At 70.5% G+C, this 13177-nt stretch overlaps 1 protein-coding gene across 2 annotated transcripts; it reads left to right on the top strand.

Moving 5' to 3' along the window:
- Window positions 1-157: 157 nt before the first annotated feature.
- DENND4B (DENN domain containing 4B) lies at window positions 158-12569 on the top strand. 2 transcript variants are annotated; one of them, XM_086866021.1, is made up of 27 exons: window positions 158-224; window positions 1190-1499; window positions 1630-1882; window positions 1964-2033; window positions 2554-2723; window positions 2836-3077; window positions 3160-3226; window positions 3340-3398; window positions 3478-3622; window positions 3962-4137; window positions 4233-4333; window positions 4787-5002; window positions 5085-5230; window positions 5337-5476; window positions 5545-5668; window positions 5857-6063; window positions 6808-6936; window positions 7025-7163; window positions 7418-7956; window positions 9276-9389; window positions 9581-9756; window positions 9937-10054; window positions 10417-10650; window positions 10728-10827; window positions 11549-11714; window positions 11782-11846; window positions 11961-12569. In XM_086866021.1, exons 2-27 carry the CDS (start codon window positions 1204-1206, stop codon window positions 12104-12106), a joined length of 4338 nt encoding a protein of 1445 aa, XP_086722147.1. In that variant the 5' UTR covers window positions 158-224; window positions 1190-1203; the 3' UTR covers window positions 12107-12569. The 2 variants fall into 2 exon arrangements, with proteins under 2 accessions (XP_086722147.1, XP_086722148.1); XM_086866022.1 differs by having other exon boundaries at window positions 163-224; window positions 7367-7956.
- The last annotated feature ends 608 nt before the right edge of the window (window positions 12570-13177 follow it).

Below are 13177 nucleotides of genomic sequence, written 5' to 3'. Positions count from 1 at the left end.
GGGGATTTCGGGTTCCCGGGGGGGATTTCGGGTGTCCGGGGGGGATTTCGGGGGTCCGGGGGGGATTTCGGGGGTCCTGGGGCGGGGCGGTGTCCCCCGGCGGGCAACGGGAGTCCTCCGCGCCGGCAGGGGGCGCTGTCGCGGGCGGGGGCCGGGCGGGCGCGCGGTCGCGGCCCAGCGGAGCCCAGAGACGCGGCCCCGGCCCGGCCCGGCCCGGCCCGCAGGTACCGGGGGAGGCCCGGGGGGTCCGGACCGGGGATCCCGCGGGGCCGCGGGGGCTGCGGGGCCAGGTCTGGGGCCTGCGAGGCCGAGGGCAGGAGCCGGGCCGCCTGTGCGGCCGGAGTGGGGGAGTCACCGGGGGGACGCGGGGATGGGGACCCCTCAGTGGCGGGGGGTACCGGGGCCGACGTGGGGACGGGGAACCCTCCGGAGGCGTCACCCGGAGGGACACGGGGACAGAGGAGCCTCCGGGGGGGTCACCGGGGGGGACACGGGGATGGGGGACCCTCCCAGGCCCTCCGCAGGAGGTGACCCCCCCGGCAGGGCTGTCGCTGTCCCCAGCGCGGAGCGACCCCCGTGTGAGGGGCTGTCACCGCTCCCGGCCGGTTGTGACCCCTCGGTGCGGGGACTGTGACCTCCAGAGCCGGGGTGCCGTGCCGGGGTCACGGTGCCAGCCCCGTGGCCCTGCGGGGGTGTCCGCGCTGGGCTCGGGGCCGTGTCGGGCCCCGGTGTGGGGCGGCCGGGGTGACGTGGGCGGTCGGGGCCTGGCGCCCGCTTCCTTCCCCTTTCCCGCTGCCCCCGTTCTCCGGCTCCGGCGGCTCCAGGGGCTCCCGGGGGGCAAGCCGGGGGTGCTGGGGACGCTGCGGGGGCTCTGGGGACGCTGCGGGGGCTCTGGGGACACTGCGGGGGCTCTGGGGACAGCCCGTGCTGCCGGGTACCGGCGGTGCTGGGGACAGGAGCGGGGCACAGCGAGGCAGCGGCTCCCCAAGGCAGGGGCGCGGTGCCCGGCCCGGGGGTGCCCCGGGGTGCGGGTCCTTCCTCCGAGCTCTGCCGAGGGGACCTGCCCGTGCTGGGGGAGCTGCCCGGAAGGTTCGGGGGGTGCCCGTGTCCCGCGGCGTGACCGGAAACCTCCTCCCTTCCCGTCCCGGGGCCCGCGGCGGGGGTGGCGGCATCGCCCGTGTCCCCGCAGATGCTGTGACAGCCATGTCGGACGAGAAGCCGCCCCAGCTCGTGGATTATTTCGTGGTGGCCGGGCTGGCGGAGGCGTCGCGGGCGCTGGAGGAGGAGCAGCAGCCGCGGCCGGCGCGGCCCGGGGAGCCCATCACGGACGTGGCCGTGATCATCCGCTCGCAGGGCGAGGAGGTGCCCCAGGGCTTCACCTGCATCGAGACCAGCACGTCGGGCCACCCCGTGGACCTCAACGCGGGGCTGCTCAACAACCCCCAGATGTTCCTGTGCTACAAACGCGGGCGGGACAAACCCCCCCTGATCGAGCTGGGGTGAGTTGGGGGGACCTGGGTCCTGCTCTGGAGCCCCGTGGGGCGCTCCGGGCTGGGGGCACAGCTGGGGAGGAAGCCGGAGGTGCCGGGGCCGGCTCCTGGGGGTCCCCTCAGCCCTCTCCCCCCTCAGGGTGCACTATGAGGGCAAGGACCGCCCGAAGCCGGGCTACCAGATCCTGGACACGACCCCCTACAGCCGCTCGGCCAACCTGGCCTCGGGCTCCCCGGGCCACCAGCGCACGTTCCTGACGTTCCGGCGCGCGGCCGAGCCCCCCGGCCACCACACGCTGGGGGTCACCGACATCTGCCTGGTGATGCCCAGCAAGGGCGAGAGCACGCCCCACACCTTCTGCCGCGTGGACAAGAACCTCAACACCAGCATGGTGAGTTTGGGGGGGTCCCTTCTGCCCCCCTGGTGCTGCCCAGCCCCTGCTGAGCCCCAAACCCCCCGTCCCTCCTTGCAGTGGGGCCCCGCGTTGTTCCTGTGCTACAAGATCGCCGTGGCCAAGGACAACACACTGGTCTACGAGGCAGGTGGGGACCTCGGGCTGGGGGTGCTGGGACCCCCCAGGGGAAGCCAGAGTCGTTTTCTGTCATTTTTATTTTTAAAAATATTTTCTGTGTTAATTAATCTCCTGCAGCTCGTGCGGGGCTGATTTAGGGGAGGTGCAGGAGCCCCTGGGTGTCCTCACGGGGGTTTGGGGGGCACAGGGGGGGTTTGGGAGCCTTCAGCTGCCCCAGCGCCCCTGGGGGGGCCTTGCCAGGCCTTTGGGACTGGAGTCACTTACTGGGGAGGTGTGACAGTGGGGTCCCTTACTGGGAAGTGTGGTGTCCTTTACTGGGGTGACAATGGGGGTCCTTACTGGGGTGACAGTGGGGTCTGTTAAAGGGGACTGGGGTCAATCGGGTTTCTCGCTGGGGGGAAGTTTTGGGGGGTGGTTTTGTGGAGCTGTGAGCTGCCACCTCCTCTTTGGGCTGGGGGAGATGACCTGGGGGGGCGGATCCTGATGGCTGTTGTGTGTCCGTGTGTCCGTGTGTCCGTGTGTCCGTGCAGGGCTGCTGAGCCGTTACCCCGAGCAGGACAGCGAGTCCTTCCCGCTGCCGGAGTCGGTGCCCGTGTTCTGCCTGCCCATGGGGGCCACCATCGAGAGCTGGCCCGTGGGCACCAAGTACCCCCTGCCCGTCTTCTCCACCTTCGTCCTCACCGGCGCCTCGGGGGACAAGGCAGGACGGGGGGCTCGGGGGGCATGGGATGGGGGTCCCGGGGTCTCGGCCCCGCTGCTCCGGGGTGCCCGGTGCCAGGGGCTCCCCGCACCCTGACGGCCGCGCCCCGCAGGTGTACGGCGCCGCCATCCAGTTCCACGAGGCGTTCCCGCGGGAGCGGCTGTCGGAGGCGCAGGCGCTGCGCCTGGGGCTGCTCAGCGTGGTGGATCGGCGGCCGGTGCCCGGGCGCTCCCTGCACACCCGCAAGAGCATCTGCGTCCTGTCCCACTGGCCCTTCTTCGACGTCTTCCGCAAGTTCCTCATGTTCATCTACCGCTACTCCATCTCGGGCCCCCACGTGCTGCCCCTGGAGACGTGAGCGCGGAGCAGGGGGGGCCCCGGGGGGGGCGGGGGCCCCGCGGTGACCCCCCCTCTGACGGGGCCGCTCCGCCCGCAGGCACATCTCCCACTTCATGCACAACGTGCCCTTCCCGTCCCCGCAGCGCCCTCGGATCCTGGTGCAGGTGAGACACCTGCTAGGGGGGACTCGCGGCCGCCCCCCGGCCCGGCCCGGCCCGGCCCGGCCCGGCCTGGCCCAGCCCGGCGTGTCCCCCAGCGCGTCCCTGTGTCCCTGCAGATGTCCCCGTACGACAGCCTGCTGCTGTGCCGGCCCGTGTCCTCCCCGCTGCCGCTCAGGTGGGACTGGGGGTGCTGCTGGGGGGGGACGGGTGGGGAGGGGGCCGTGGGTGTGACCGGGCCGTGCCCCCGCCCGCAGCGGGGCCAGTTTCCTGACGCTGCTGCAGAACCTGGGCCCCGACAACGCGGTGGCGCTGCTGGTGGCCGTCCTCACCGAGCAGAAGCTGCTCATCCACTCGCTGCGCCCCGATGTCCTGACCAGCGTGGGCGAAGCCCTGGTGGCGGTGAGTGACCGCAGGGGACACGGCGGGGACGCCGTGGGGCCGGGGATCCTGGTCCCACAGTGCTGGGGACGCCGTGGGGCCGGGGATCCCTGTCCTGTGGCACTGGGGATCCCTGTCCCGTGGCACTGGGGATCCCCGTTTTGTGGCGCTGGGGATCCCCGTTTTCCGGTGCTGGGGACTGTCGTGCTGAGGACCCCGATCCCACAGGAGCGGGAATCCCGGTCCCGTGGCGTTGGCGATCCCGGTCCCACCGCTCCGAGACCCCATCCTGCGGCGCTGGGCCCCCCGTCCCGCCTGGCGGGGGCCCCGCCGCGCTGACCACCCTCGTCCTGTCCCCAGATGATCTTCCCCCTGCGCTGGCAGTGCCCCTACATCCCGCTGTGCCCGCTGGCGCTGGCTGACGTGCTGTGTGCCCCCGTGCCCTTCATTGTAGGCATCCACTCCAGCTACTTCGACCTCTACGAGCCCCCCCGCGACGTCATCTTCGTCGACCTGGACACCAACACCATTTTCCAGTGAGTGTCCCCGGGGCTGGGGGCGGGCGGGCCGTGCCGGGGTCCCGGGGGGGGTCCCAGGGGGTCCCGCCCTGCTCTCGTGCCTGTGCCCCCAGGAGCGAGGAGCGGAAGCTGCTGTCGCCCCGCGCCTTGCCCCGCCGGCCCTGCAAGGTGCTGCTGGCCTCGCTGCACAGCCTGTCCCAGCAGCTGGATGAGCGTGAGTGGGGGTCCTGGGGGAGTCCCAGGGGTCCTGGGGGTGTTCTGGGGGGTTCTGGGGGTGTTTCAGGGGTCCTGGGGGAGTCCCAGGGGGTCCTGGGGGTGTCCCAGGGGGTTCTGGGGGTGTCCCGGGGGGTCTGGGGGTGTCCCAGGGGTTCTGGGGGTGTCCTGGGGGGTTCTGGGGGTGTTTCAGGGGTCCTGGGGGTGTCCAAGGGGGTTCTGGGGGTGTCCCAGGGGGTCTGGGGGGTCGCCACGTCCCCCAGCTCTGCTGTTACAGAGTCATGGAATAGCCCGAATTGGGAGGGACCCCCTGGAATCCCCCCCTGCCTGGGGGAGCACTTTCCAAGCAGGATCAGGGCTTTGGTTTCGTTCCCTCCTTGCCTGGGCATCGGTTCCCGACCGGGCCCAGCCCCGTGGCCGTTGCCGACGCCGTCCCGCGCGCGTGTCCCCGCAGTGCTGAGCGCGCCGGGCGAGGAGGAGCCTCCGGAGCTGGTGCTGAGCGACGCCGAGGCCGCGGGGGCGCGCCGGGCGCAGCTGGAGCTGGAGGCTCGGGCGGCCTTCCTGCGCTTCATGGCCTGCGCCCTGCGCGGCTACCGCTCCTTCCTGCGCCCCATCGCGCCCGCGCCCGCCCCGGCCGGCCGCGACGCCGGCAGCCTGTTCGCGCTGCAGGGTGCGTGGGGGCCGGCCTGGGGCTGTTCCGTCCCGTCCGTGTCCCCCAGCCCACGCGCTGACCCCGGCCCCGTGTCCGGCAGGGTTCCTGCGCTCCCGGGAGCGGGCGTACCAGCGCTTCTACGGGCAGCTGCTGCGCACGCAGCTCTTCACGCAGTTCATCGAGGACTGCTCCTTCGCCAGCGACCGCGAGCCCTGCCTCGAGTTCTTCGACACCTGCGTGGACAAGGTGTGTCCCCGTGTCCCCTCGGTGTGTCCCCGTGTCCCCTCGGTGTCCCCGTGTCCCCACCGTGTCCCCACCGTGTCCCCGCCGTGACCCCGCCGCCCGTCCCCAGGTGCAGGTGGATCTGGAGAAGCCCGAGGACGTGCCCCTGATGGAGCTGGACGACCCCCGGGGCGGGGAGCACACGGTGTTCATCACCCCCCCGGAGCAGCCGGCGGGGCCGGACGGGGCCGAGCCCCCCGCGCGCTACAGGTGAGACCCCCGGGCCCTCCCTGCGCCGCCCCCTGCCCGAACCCCCCTCACCTGTGCCCCCTCCCCAGGTATGACGGGTTCCCCACGCTGCGCCCGGAGCTCCTGGAGCCCCCCCGGGACCCGCTGGTGGCTCAGCTGTGCCAGGCCCGGAGCAGCGCCCCGAGCAGCCCCGCCCCGCGCCGCACCAAGCAGGTGAGGGCCAGCACCTGGGCACGGCTGGCTGGGACACCTGCACGGGTGGCACAACACCTGCACAGGTGTCCCATGAGCTGTGACAACGTCCCTGTGGGCTGTGACACCTGCACAGGTGCCCACCTGGGCACGGCACTGCGGGGCTCAGCCGCCACCCCCTGACTGTCCCTGGTCCCCGATGTCCCCAGGAGATGAAGGTGGCCCAGCGGGTGGCCCAGAAGTCGTCGGCGGTGCCGGAGCTGTGGGCGCGGTGCCTGCTGGGCCACTGCTACGGGCTGTGGTTCCTGTACCTGCCCACGCACGTGCGCGCCGCCCCCGCCAAGCTGCGCGCGCTGCAGCTCGCCTACGACGTCCTGCGCAAGATGGAGCAGCACAAGGTGGTGCTGCCTGACGAGGTGAGCCCGCTCCCGGCCCGGCTCCTGCCCCAAACGGCGTCTGGGGTGGGCAGCGCCGCCGCCACCGGGGCCCGGGCACCCGGGGAGCGGCTGCCGAGGGGAGCGGCCGGCGCCGTGTCCGGTGCTCTGGACAGCGGGGACAGACGGGCTGGAGCGGCAGAAGGGAATGGGGAATCCCTGAGGGAGCTGGGAAGGGGCTGGAGAATCCCTGAGGGAACTGGGAAGGGGCTGGAGAATCCCTGAGGAGCTGGGAAAGGGCTGGAGAATCCCTGAGGGAGCTGGGAAGGGGCTGGAGAATCCCTGAGGGAGCTGGGAAGGGGCTGGAGAATTGCTGAGGGAGCTGGGAAGGGGCTGGAGAATCCCTGAGGGAGCTGGGAAGGGGCTGGAGAATCCCTGAGGGAGCTGGGAAGGGGCTGGAGAATCCCTGAGGGAGCTGGGAAGGGGCTGGAGAATCCCTGAGGGAGCTGGGAAGGGGCTCAGGTTGGAGCAAAGGAGGCTCAGGGGGAATTTCTGGCTCTGCACAATCCCTGGCAGGAGGGGACAGCCGGGGGCATTTGGGATCTGCTCCCAGGGAACAGGGACAGGAGGAGAGGTCGGGGGGGATATTCAGGAAGATTCCTCCTGGGAAAGGCTGCCCGGGAGGTTCGGAGCGGCCATCGCGGGTGCTCGGAGCGCCCGGGTGGGCACAGCCTGGTGGTGTCTGCGGTCCCGGGGCTCTCCCCCGGTAACGGCGGCTGCCCGCAGGTGTGTTACCGCATCCTGATGCAGCTGTGCGGGCAGTACGGGGAGCCCGTGCTCTCCGTGCGCGTCCTGCTGGAGATGAAACGCGCCGGCATCGTCCCCAACACCGTCACCTACGGCTACTACAACAAGGTGACCCCGAGGGGACGCGCCCGGGGCGGGGCGGGGGGGGGTCCTGGGGGTCCCCCGGCCGGCCCTGACCCCCCGGTGTCCCCTTCAGGCGGTGCTGGAGAGCAAGTGGCCGGCGGGGACGCAGGGGGGGCGGCTGCGCTGGGCCAAGCTGCGGAACGTGGTGCTGGGGGCGGCGCAGTTCCGGCAGCCGCTGCGGGAGCGCCGGGGCGCCGCCGGGGACCCCCCGGGTGAGCGGCCTGGGGGAGCGGGGGGCTTCTCACCCCCCCCCGGTGGTGATGGAGCCCCTCCGAGCGTCTCGGGGGTGCGGGGGATGCTCCGGTGACGCTCCGCTGTCCCCCTGGGGTAGGGGGGTGATGTGGGGAGGGTCCTGTCCCCGCATTGACCCCCCCCGTGTCCTCCCCGCTGTCCCTGACCCCCGTGTCCCCCGCAGGTGACCGGGCCCCCCCAGCCCCGCTGTCCCTGACCCCCGTGTCCCCCGCAGGTGACCGGGCCCCCCCGGCCCCGCGCCCCCCGCTGCAGCGCCAGACCACCTGGGCCGGCCGGAGCCTGCGGGACCCGGCCCCGGCCCCGCGGCTGGTCAAGAGCGGCAGCCTCAGTTTCCCCGGCAGCAGCCGCGGCGAGGGGGGGTCCCGGGCGGGGCCGGGGGAGCCCCCCCTGCTCCCCGTCACCCCCAGCCCGCCGCCCCCCCGCCCGCGGGGCCCCCCCGGCTCGGCCGACGGGAGCCTGTCGGACACCGGCACGGACGAGAGCGGCGGGGACGAGCCCGGGGGGCCCGGGGGGGGCCCCGGGGGGGGGCCCGGGGGGGGGCCCGGGGGGGTGACCCCGCGCCGGGGGTTGGCGGCCAAGCTGCAGCAGCTGCTGTCACCCGGCAAGCGACCCCCCCCGCGCCCCAGCGAGCCCCCCCGGGAGCCCGGGGCGCGCCGGGGGTCGGAGCAGAGGGACGGGGACCCCTCCTCGCGCCGCAGCCCCGCGGAGACCCTGCTGCGGCCCCGGGAGCGCCCCGAGTCCACCGCGTCCGAGGTACCGGGGCTCTGCGTGTCACCGTGTCACTGTGTGTCATTGTGCGTGTCACTGTGTGTCCCTGTGTGTCACCGTGTCACTGTGTGTCCCTGTGTGTCACCGTGTGTCACTGCGTGTCGCTGTGTGTCACTGTGTGTGTCACTGTGTGTCACTGTGTGTGTCACTGTGTGTGTCACCGTGTGTCACTGTGTCCCTGTGTGTGTCACTGTGTGTGTCACCGTGTCACCGTGTGTCCCTGTGTGTCACCGTGTGTCACTGTGTGTGTCACCATGTGTCCCTGTGTGTCACTGTGTGTCACTGTGTGTGTCACCGTGTGTCCCTGTGTGTCACCGTGTGTCACTGCGTGTGTCACTGTGCGTGTCACCGTGTGTCCCTGTGTGTCACTGTGTGTCATTGTGCGTGTCACTGTGTGTCCCTGTGTGTCACCGTGTGTCACCGTGTGTCATTGTGCGTGTCACCGTGTGTCCCTGCGTGTCACTGTGCGTGTCACCGTGTGTCACTGCGTGTCACCGTGTCACTGCGTGTCACTGTGTGTCACTGTGTGTGTCACTGTGTGTGTCACCGTGTGTCACCGCGTGTCACTGTGTGTGTCACTGTGTGTCATTGTGTGTGTCACCGTGTGTCACTGTGTCCCTGTGTGTGTCACTGCGTGTCACCGTGTCACCGTGTGTCCCTGTGTGTCACCGTGTGTCACTGTGTGTGTCACCATGTGTCCCTGTGTGTCACTGTGTGTCACTGTGTGTGTCACCGTGTGTCACCGCGTGTCCCTGTGTGTCACCGTGTCCCTGTGTGTCCCTGTGTGTCCCTGTGTGTCACTGTGTGTGTCACCGTGTCACCGTGTGTCACTGCGTGTCACTGTGTCCCTGTGTGTCACTGTGTGTCACCGTGTGTCATTGTGTGTCACTGTGTCACCGTGTGTGTCACCGTGTCCCTGTGTGTCATTGTGCGTGTCACCGTGTGTGATTGTGTGTCACTGCGTGTCACCGTGTCCCTGTGTGTCACCGTGTGTCACTGCGTGTCATTGTGTGTGTCATTGTGTGTGTCATTGTGTGTGTCACTGTGTGTGTCACCGTGTGTCCCTGTGTGTCACCGTGTGTCCCTGTGTGTCACCGCGTGTCATTGTGTGTCATTGTGTGTCACCGTGTGTCACTGTGTGTGTCACCGTGTGTCACCGTGTCACTGTGTGTCACCGTGTGTCCCTGTGTGTCACCGTGTGTCACTGTGTGTGTCACCGTGTGTCCCTGTGTGTCACCGTGTCCCTGTGTGTCCCTGTGTGTCACCGCGTGTCCCTCTGCCCCCCTGACCCCGTGTCCCCCCAGAGCTCGGTGTCCCTGGGCAGCGAGCTGGACCTGTCGGACGCCTCGGGGGGCAGCAGCGGCGCCCCCAAATGCGCAGAGCCCTCGGGGGACGGGACAGAGCCCCCCGCCCTGGAGGTGAGCAGGGCAGGGGGCTCAGGGCAGAGCCTGGTTTGGGGGGGTCAGGGCCCGGTTTGGGGGGCAGAGCCCGGTTTGGGGGTCAGGGCCCGGTTTGGGGGGCAGAGCCTGGTTTGGGGGGCAGAGCCCGGTTTGGGGGGGGTCAGACTCTGGTTTGGGGTCAGAGCCCAGCTCAGGCCGCTGCCCCCCAGGTGCTGCTGTCCAGCTGCTCGCGCTGCCCGGGCTGTGCCGGGCTCGTGTTCGACGAGGAGCTCATGGCCGGCTGGACCTCGGACGACTCCAACCTCAACACCTCCTGCCCCTTCTGCTCCCGCTCCTTCGTGCCCTTCCTCAGCATCGAGATCCGCGACTTCCGGCGCCCCCCCAGGTGGGACCCCCGGGGACCCCCCCGGAAGGAGCCCAGGCGCCACCTCAGGGACCCCCATCCTCGGTGGGGACGCCCCCATGTCCAAGTGCCCTCCTGACGTCCCCCCCCCGCTTCCGTCAGTCCTCTGGGGACCCCCAAACACCCCCCGGTGCTCCCGTGACCCCCCCGTCTCTCCCGCAGCCCCCCCGGGGCTGGCCCGGTGCCCCCCTCCCCGCAGGGGCCGGTGCTCAGCGACCGCCGGCGCTGCCTCGAGCTGGACGAGACCCCCGAGCTGTGCAACGGCTGCGCCGACACCCCGGTACCGGGGGGACACCGGGGCTGGGGGGGCCTGGAGGGGCCTGGGAATGGGGAGGGGGGGGATTCACCCTGGATTTTGGGTTGGGGGGGATCCCTGTGGGGGCTGGAAATGGGGAGGGGTCCCTCATGCCTGGGATTTGGGGTTGGGACAGTCCCACCCGGGATTTGGGGTGTCTGGGGGGGTCCCTGCCGGGTTTGGGGTGTCTGGGGGGGTCCCTGCCGGGTTTGGTGTTTCTGGGCTGGGCAGGGGGTCCCTCCCCTGTAATTTGGGGGTCCCAAGTGTGCCCCCACCATTCTGAGGTCCCAGGGAATGGGCAGGGGGTGTCCCCCCACTCTAATTTGGGGGTCCCCCCCTGCCCACAGCCCCCGGGGCGCTGGGAGCGCGTGGCCTTCGCCTACCTGAGCCCGCTGGTGCTGCGCAAGGAGCTGGAGAGCCTGGTGGAGAACGAGGGCGGGGAGCTGCTGGCGCGCCCCGAGCTCGTGGACAGCCACCCCATCATCTACTGGAACCTGGTGTGGTACTTCCAGCGCCTGGCCCTGCCCAGCAACCTCCCCCTGCTGCTGCTGGGCTCCCAGCACGCCCCCCGCGACCCCCAGGTGGGCTTTGGGGGGCTGGGGGTGGCTGCGAGGGGCTCGGGGTGGGGCTGTGCTGACGCCCCCGGCCCGGCCCGCAGCCCCCCGAGCCCTCCCGCGTCCGCGTGCGGCTCCTGTGGGATGTGCTGAGCCCCGACCCCGAGAGCTGCCCCCCGCTCTACGTCCTGTGGAGGCTGCACAGTGAGCGGGGAACGGGGACGGGGGCTTGGGAATGGGGGCTTGGGGGTTTGGGAATGGGGGCTTGGGAATGGGGATGGGGATTTGGGAATGTGGGAATGGGAATGGGGAACAGGGATGGGAATGGGGGCTTGGGAATGGGGGTTTGGGGGTTTGGGATGGGAACAGGGGTTTGGGAATGGGGATGGGGATGGGAATGGGGATTTGAGAATGTGGCAATGGGGATGGGGAACAGGGATGGGAATGGGGGTTTGGGGGCTTGGGAATGGGGATGGGAATGGGGATTTGGGAATGGGGGAGTGGGGATGGGGAACAGGGATGGGGAATGGGGGCTTGGGAATGGGGGCTTGGGAATGGGGGTTTGGGAATGGGGGTTTGGGGGTTTGGGATGGGAACAGGGGTTTGGGAATAGGGATGGGAATGGGGGTTTGGGGGTTTGGGGGCTTGGGAATGGGGGCTTGGGAATGGGGATGGGAATGGAGATTTGGGAATGTGGCAATGGGGATGGGGAACAGGGATGGGAATGGGGGTTTGGGGGTGTGGGAATGGGGGTGTGGGAATTGGGGTGTGGGAATGGGGGACATTGGGGGTGGAAGGAGCAGGGGAAGAAGAGCAAAGATCAGGGGATCGGGGGGATCAGGGACACGCTGGGGACACCGGGGGCACGCTGGAGCATCCCCCAGGGGATTTGGGGACTCTGGGGTGACACTCTGGGGTCCCCCAGGTAACATCCCCCCACGGCTGCACCCCTGGGGCCCCCCGGCCCCCCCGTTCTCGCTGCCCTTCCTCGAGGCCCTGCTGAGCCACGTGGGGCTCAACGAGGTTCACAAAGCCATCGGGCTCTTCCTGGAGACCCTGGCAGCGCCCGGAGCCCCCCAAACGCTGCACAGGTACGGGCAGAGCCCCCCAAATCCCCCCAAAATCCCCCCCAAAATCCCCTCATGGCTCCTCCTCCAGGAGCATCTACCGGGAGCTGCTGTTCCTGACGCTGGCGGCGCTGGGCCGGGAGCACACGGACATCGGTGAGGGGCTCGGGGGGCTCGGGGGGCTCAGGGGGGGCTCGGGGGGTTCGGGGGGCTCAGGGGGGGTCGGGGGGTTCAGGGGGCTCAGGGCTGACCCCTCTCTTGCCCCCACAGCCGCCTTTGACCGCCGGTACCGCTCGGCGCTGGGCAAGCTCGGGGGGTCCCTGTGCCGGGACGAGCTGCGGCGGCGCCGGGCGCAGCCCCCCAGCGCCAAAGCCTCCGACTGCCGCCGCACCTTCGGGGCTCCCCCCGAGTGCTGAACCCCAAAAAGCTCCGGGGGGCACGGGGACCCCCCAGCCAGTGTTAAACGGGACCCCCAAAGTGTGACAGGGACCCCCCAGGCCACCCCCGGGACCCCCCTCAAACGCTGCAGGGCGGGGAGGAGACCCCCCCCCGCAACCCGCAGGCTCACGACGGGTTTTATATGTCAGTGTTAATATATTTTTATTTATTTATTCACCCCCCACAGAGTGAGAGCGCGGATGGGACGGGCAGGGGCGGCTCTGGGGGTTTCCCCCTCCTCATTTCTGCCCCGGTTCTCAGCCGGGGGGGGTTTGGGGTGGTTTTTTTCCCCCCCTCAGGGCAGCTGGGTTTGGGTTTGTGGCCCCCCGGGGGGGTTTGGTGGCCATCGGGAGGGGGTTCGGGGCCGCCCCCTCCCCTTGCAATGTGCAATAGCAGCCCCCGCCCCAGGGGCCTGTAAATAAAAGCTGCTGCGGTATTTTCCCCGCTGCCTCCAGGGCGATTTATTTTGGTGTTGGGTCTGGGGGCGGCGGGGGGGGAGGTGAGGCCATGTCCGCCATCTTGGACCCTGGCACGGCCCGGGCGCTGCCCTCAGGCCGCCATCTTGGATCCTGGCACGGGCCTCGCGCCCGCCGGGATCTGCGCGCCGCCGCTCCGCCGGGCCCGGGGGCGTGCGCGGGTTCTTCCCGGTATCCCCGGAGACGGGACCGCCCCCAGAGCCACGCGCGGCCTCGCACCGGCGCCACGTGGGGCGGAACCGGGCCGGTACTGGACCCGAGGCCGCTACGGCGGCTGCGACGGGCCAAAACTCCCTCGCGGGCCGGGGGAGAAGTCGCGCGCCGCCACCGCGCGCCGCCCGCGATACCCGGATGTTCAGACTCGGGGACCCATTAAAGGCGCCCCGCGGGGAAGATCGGCGCGCTCCCATTGGTGCAGCGGGACGTCAATCCCTACAGAGACTGCCAGTAAAAGTCGGGAGGCGGGCTAAGAGCGAATTTTGGCGATTCGATTGGTGGAGACGTGTGCCTGTCCGAAAGCCGCACCAATGGGCGTCGCGGCTGGGGTCGGGAGGCGGGGCGGGCGCGGCGGCG

This window comes from Cyanistes caeruleus, chromosome 30 (assembly GCF_971803275.1).
Source record: "Cyanistes caeruleus chromosome 30, bCyaCae1.hap1.1, whole genome shotgun sequence".
Classification (NCBI taxonomy): Eukaryota; Metazoa; Chordata; class Aves; order Passeriformes; family Paridae; genus Cyanistes; species Cyanistes caeruleus.
Note: the sequence above shows the minus strand (reverse complement) of the source record. Positions and strands in the feature narration are given on the sequence as shown.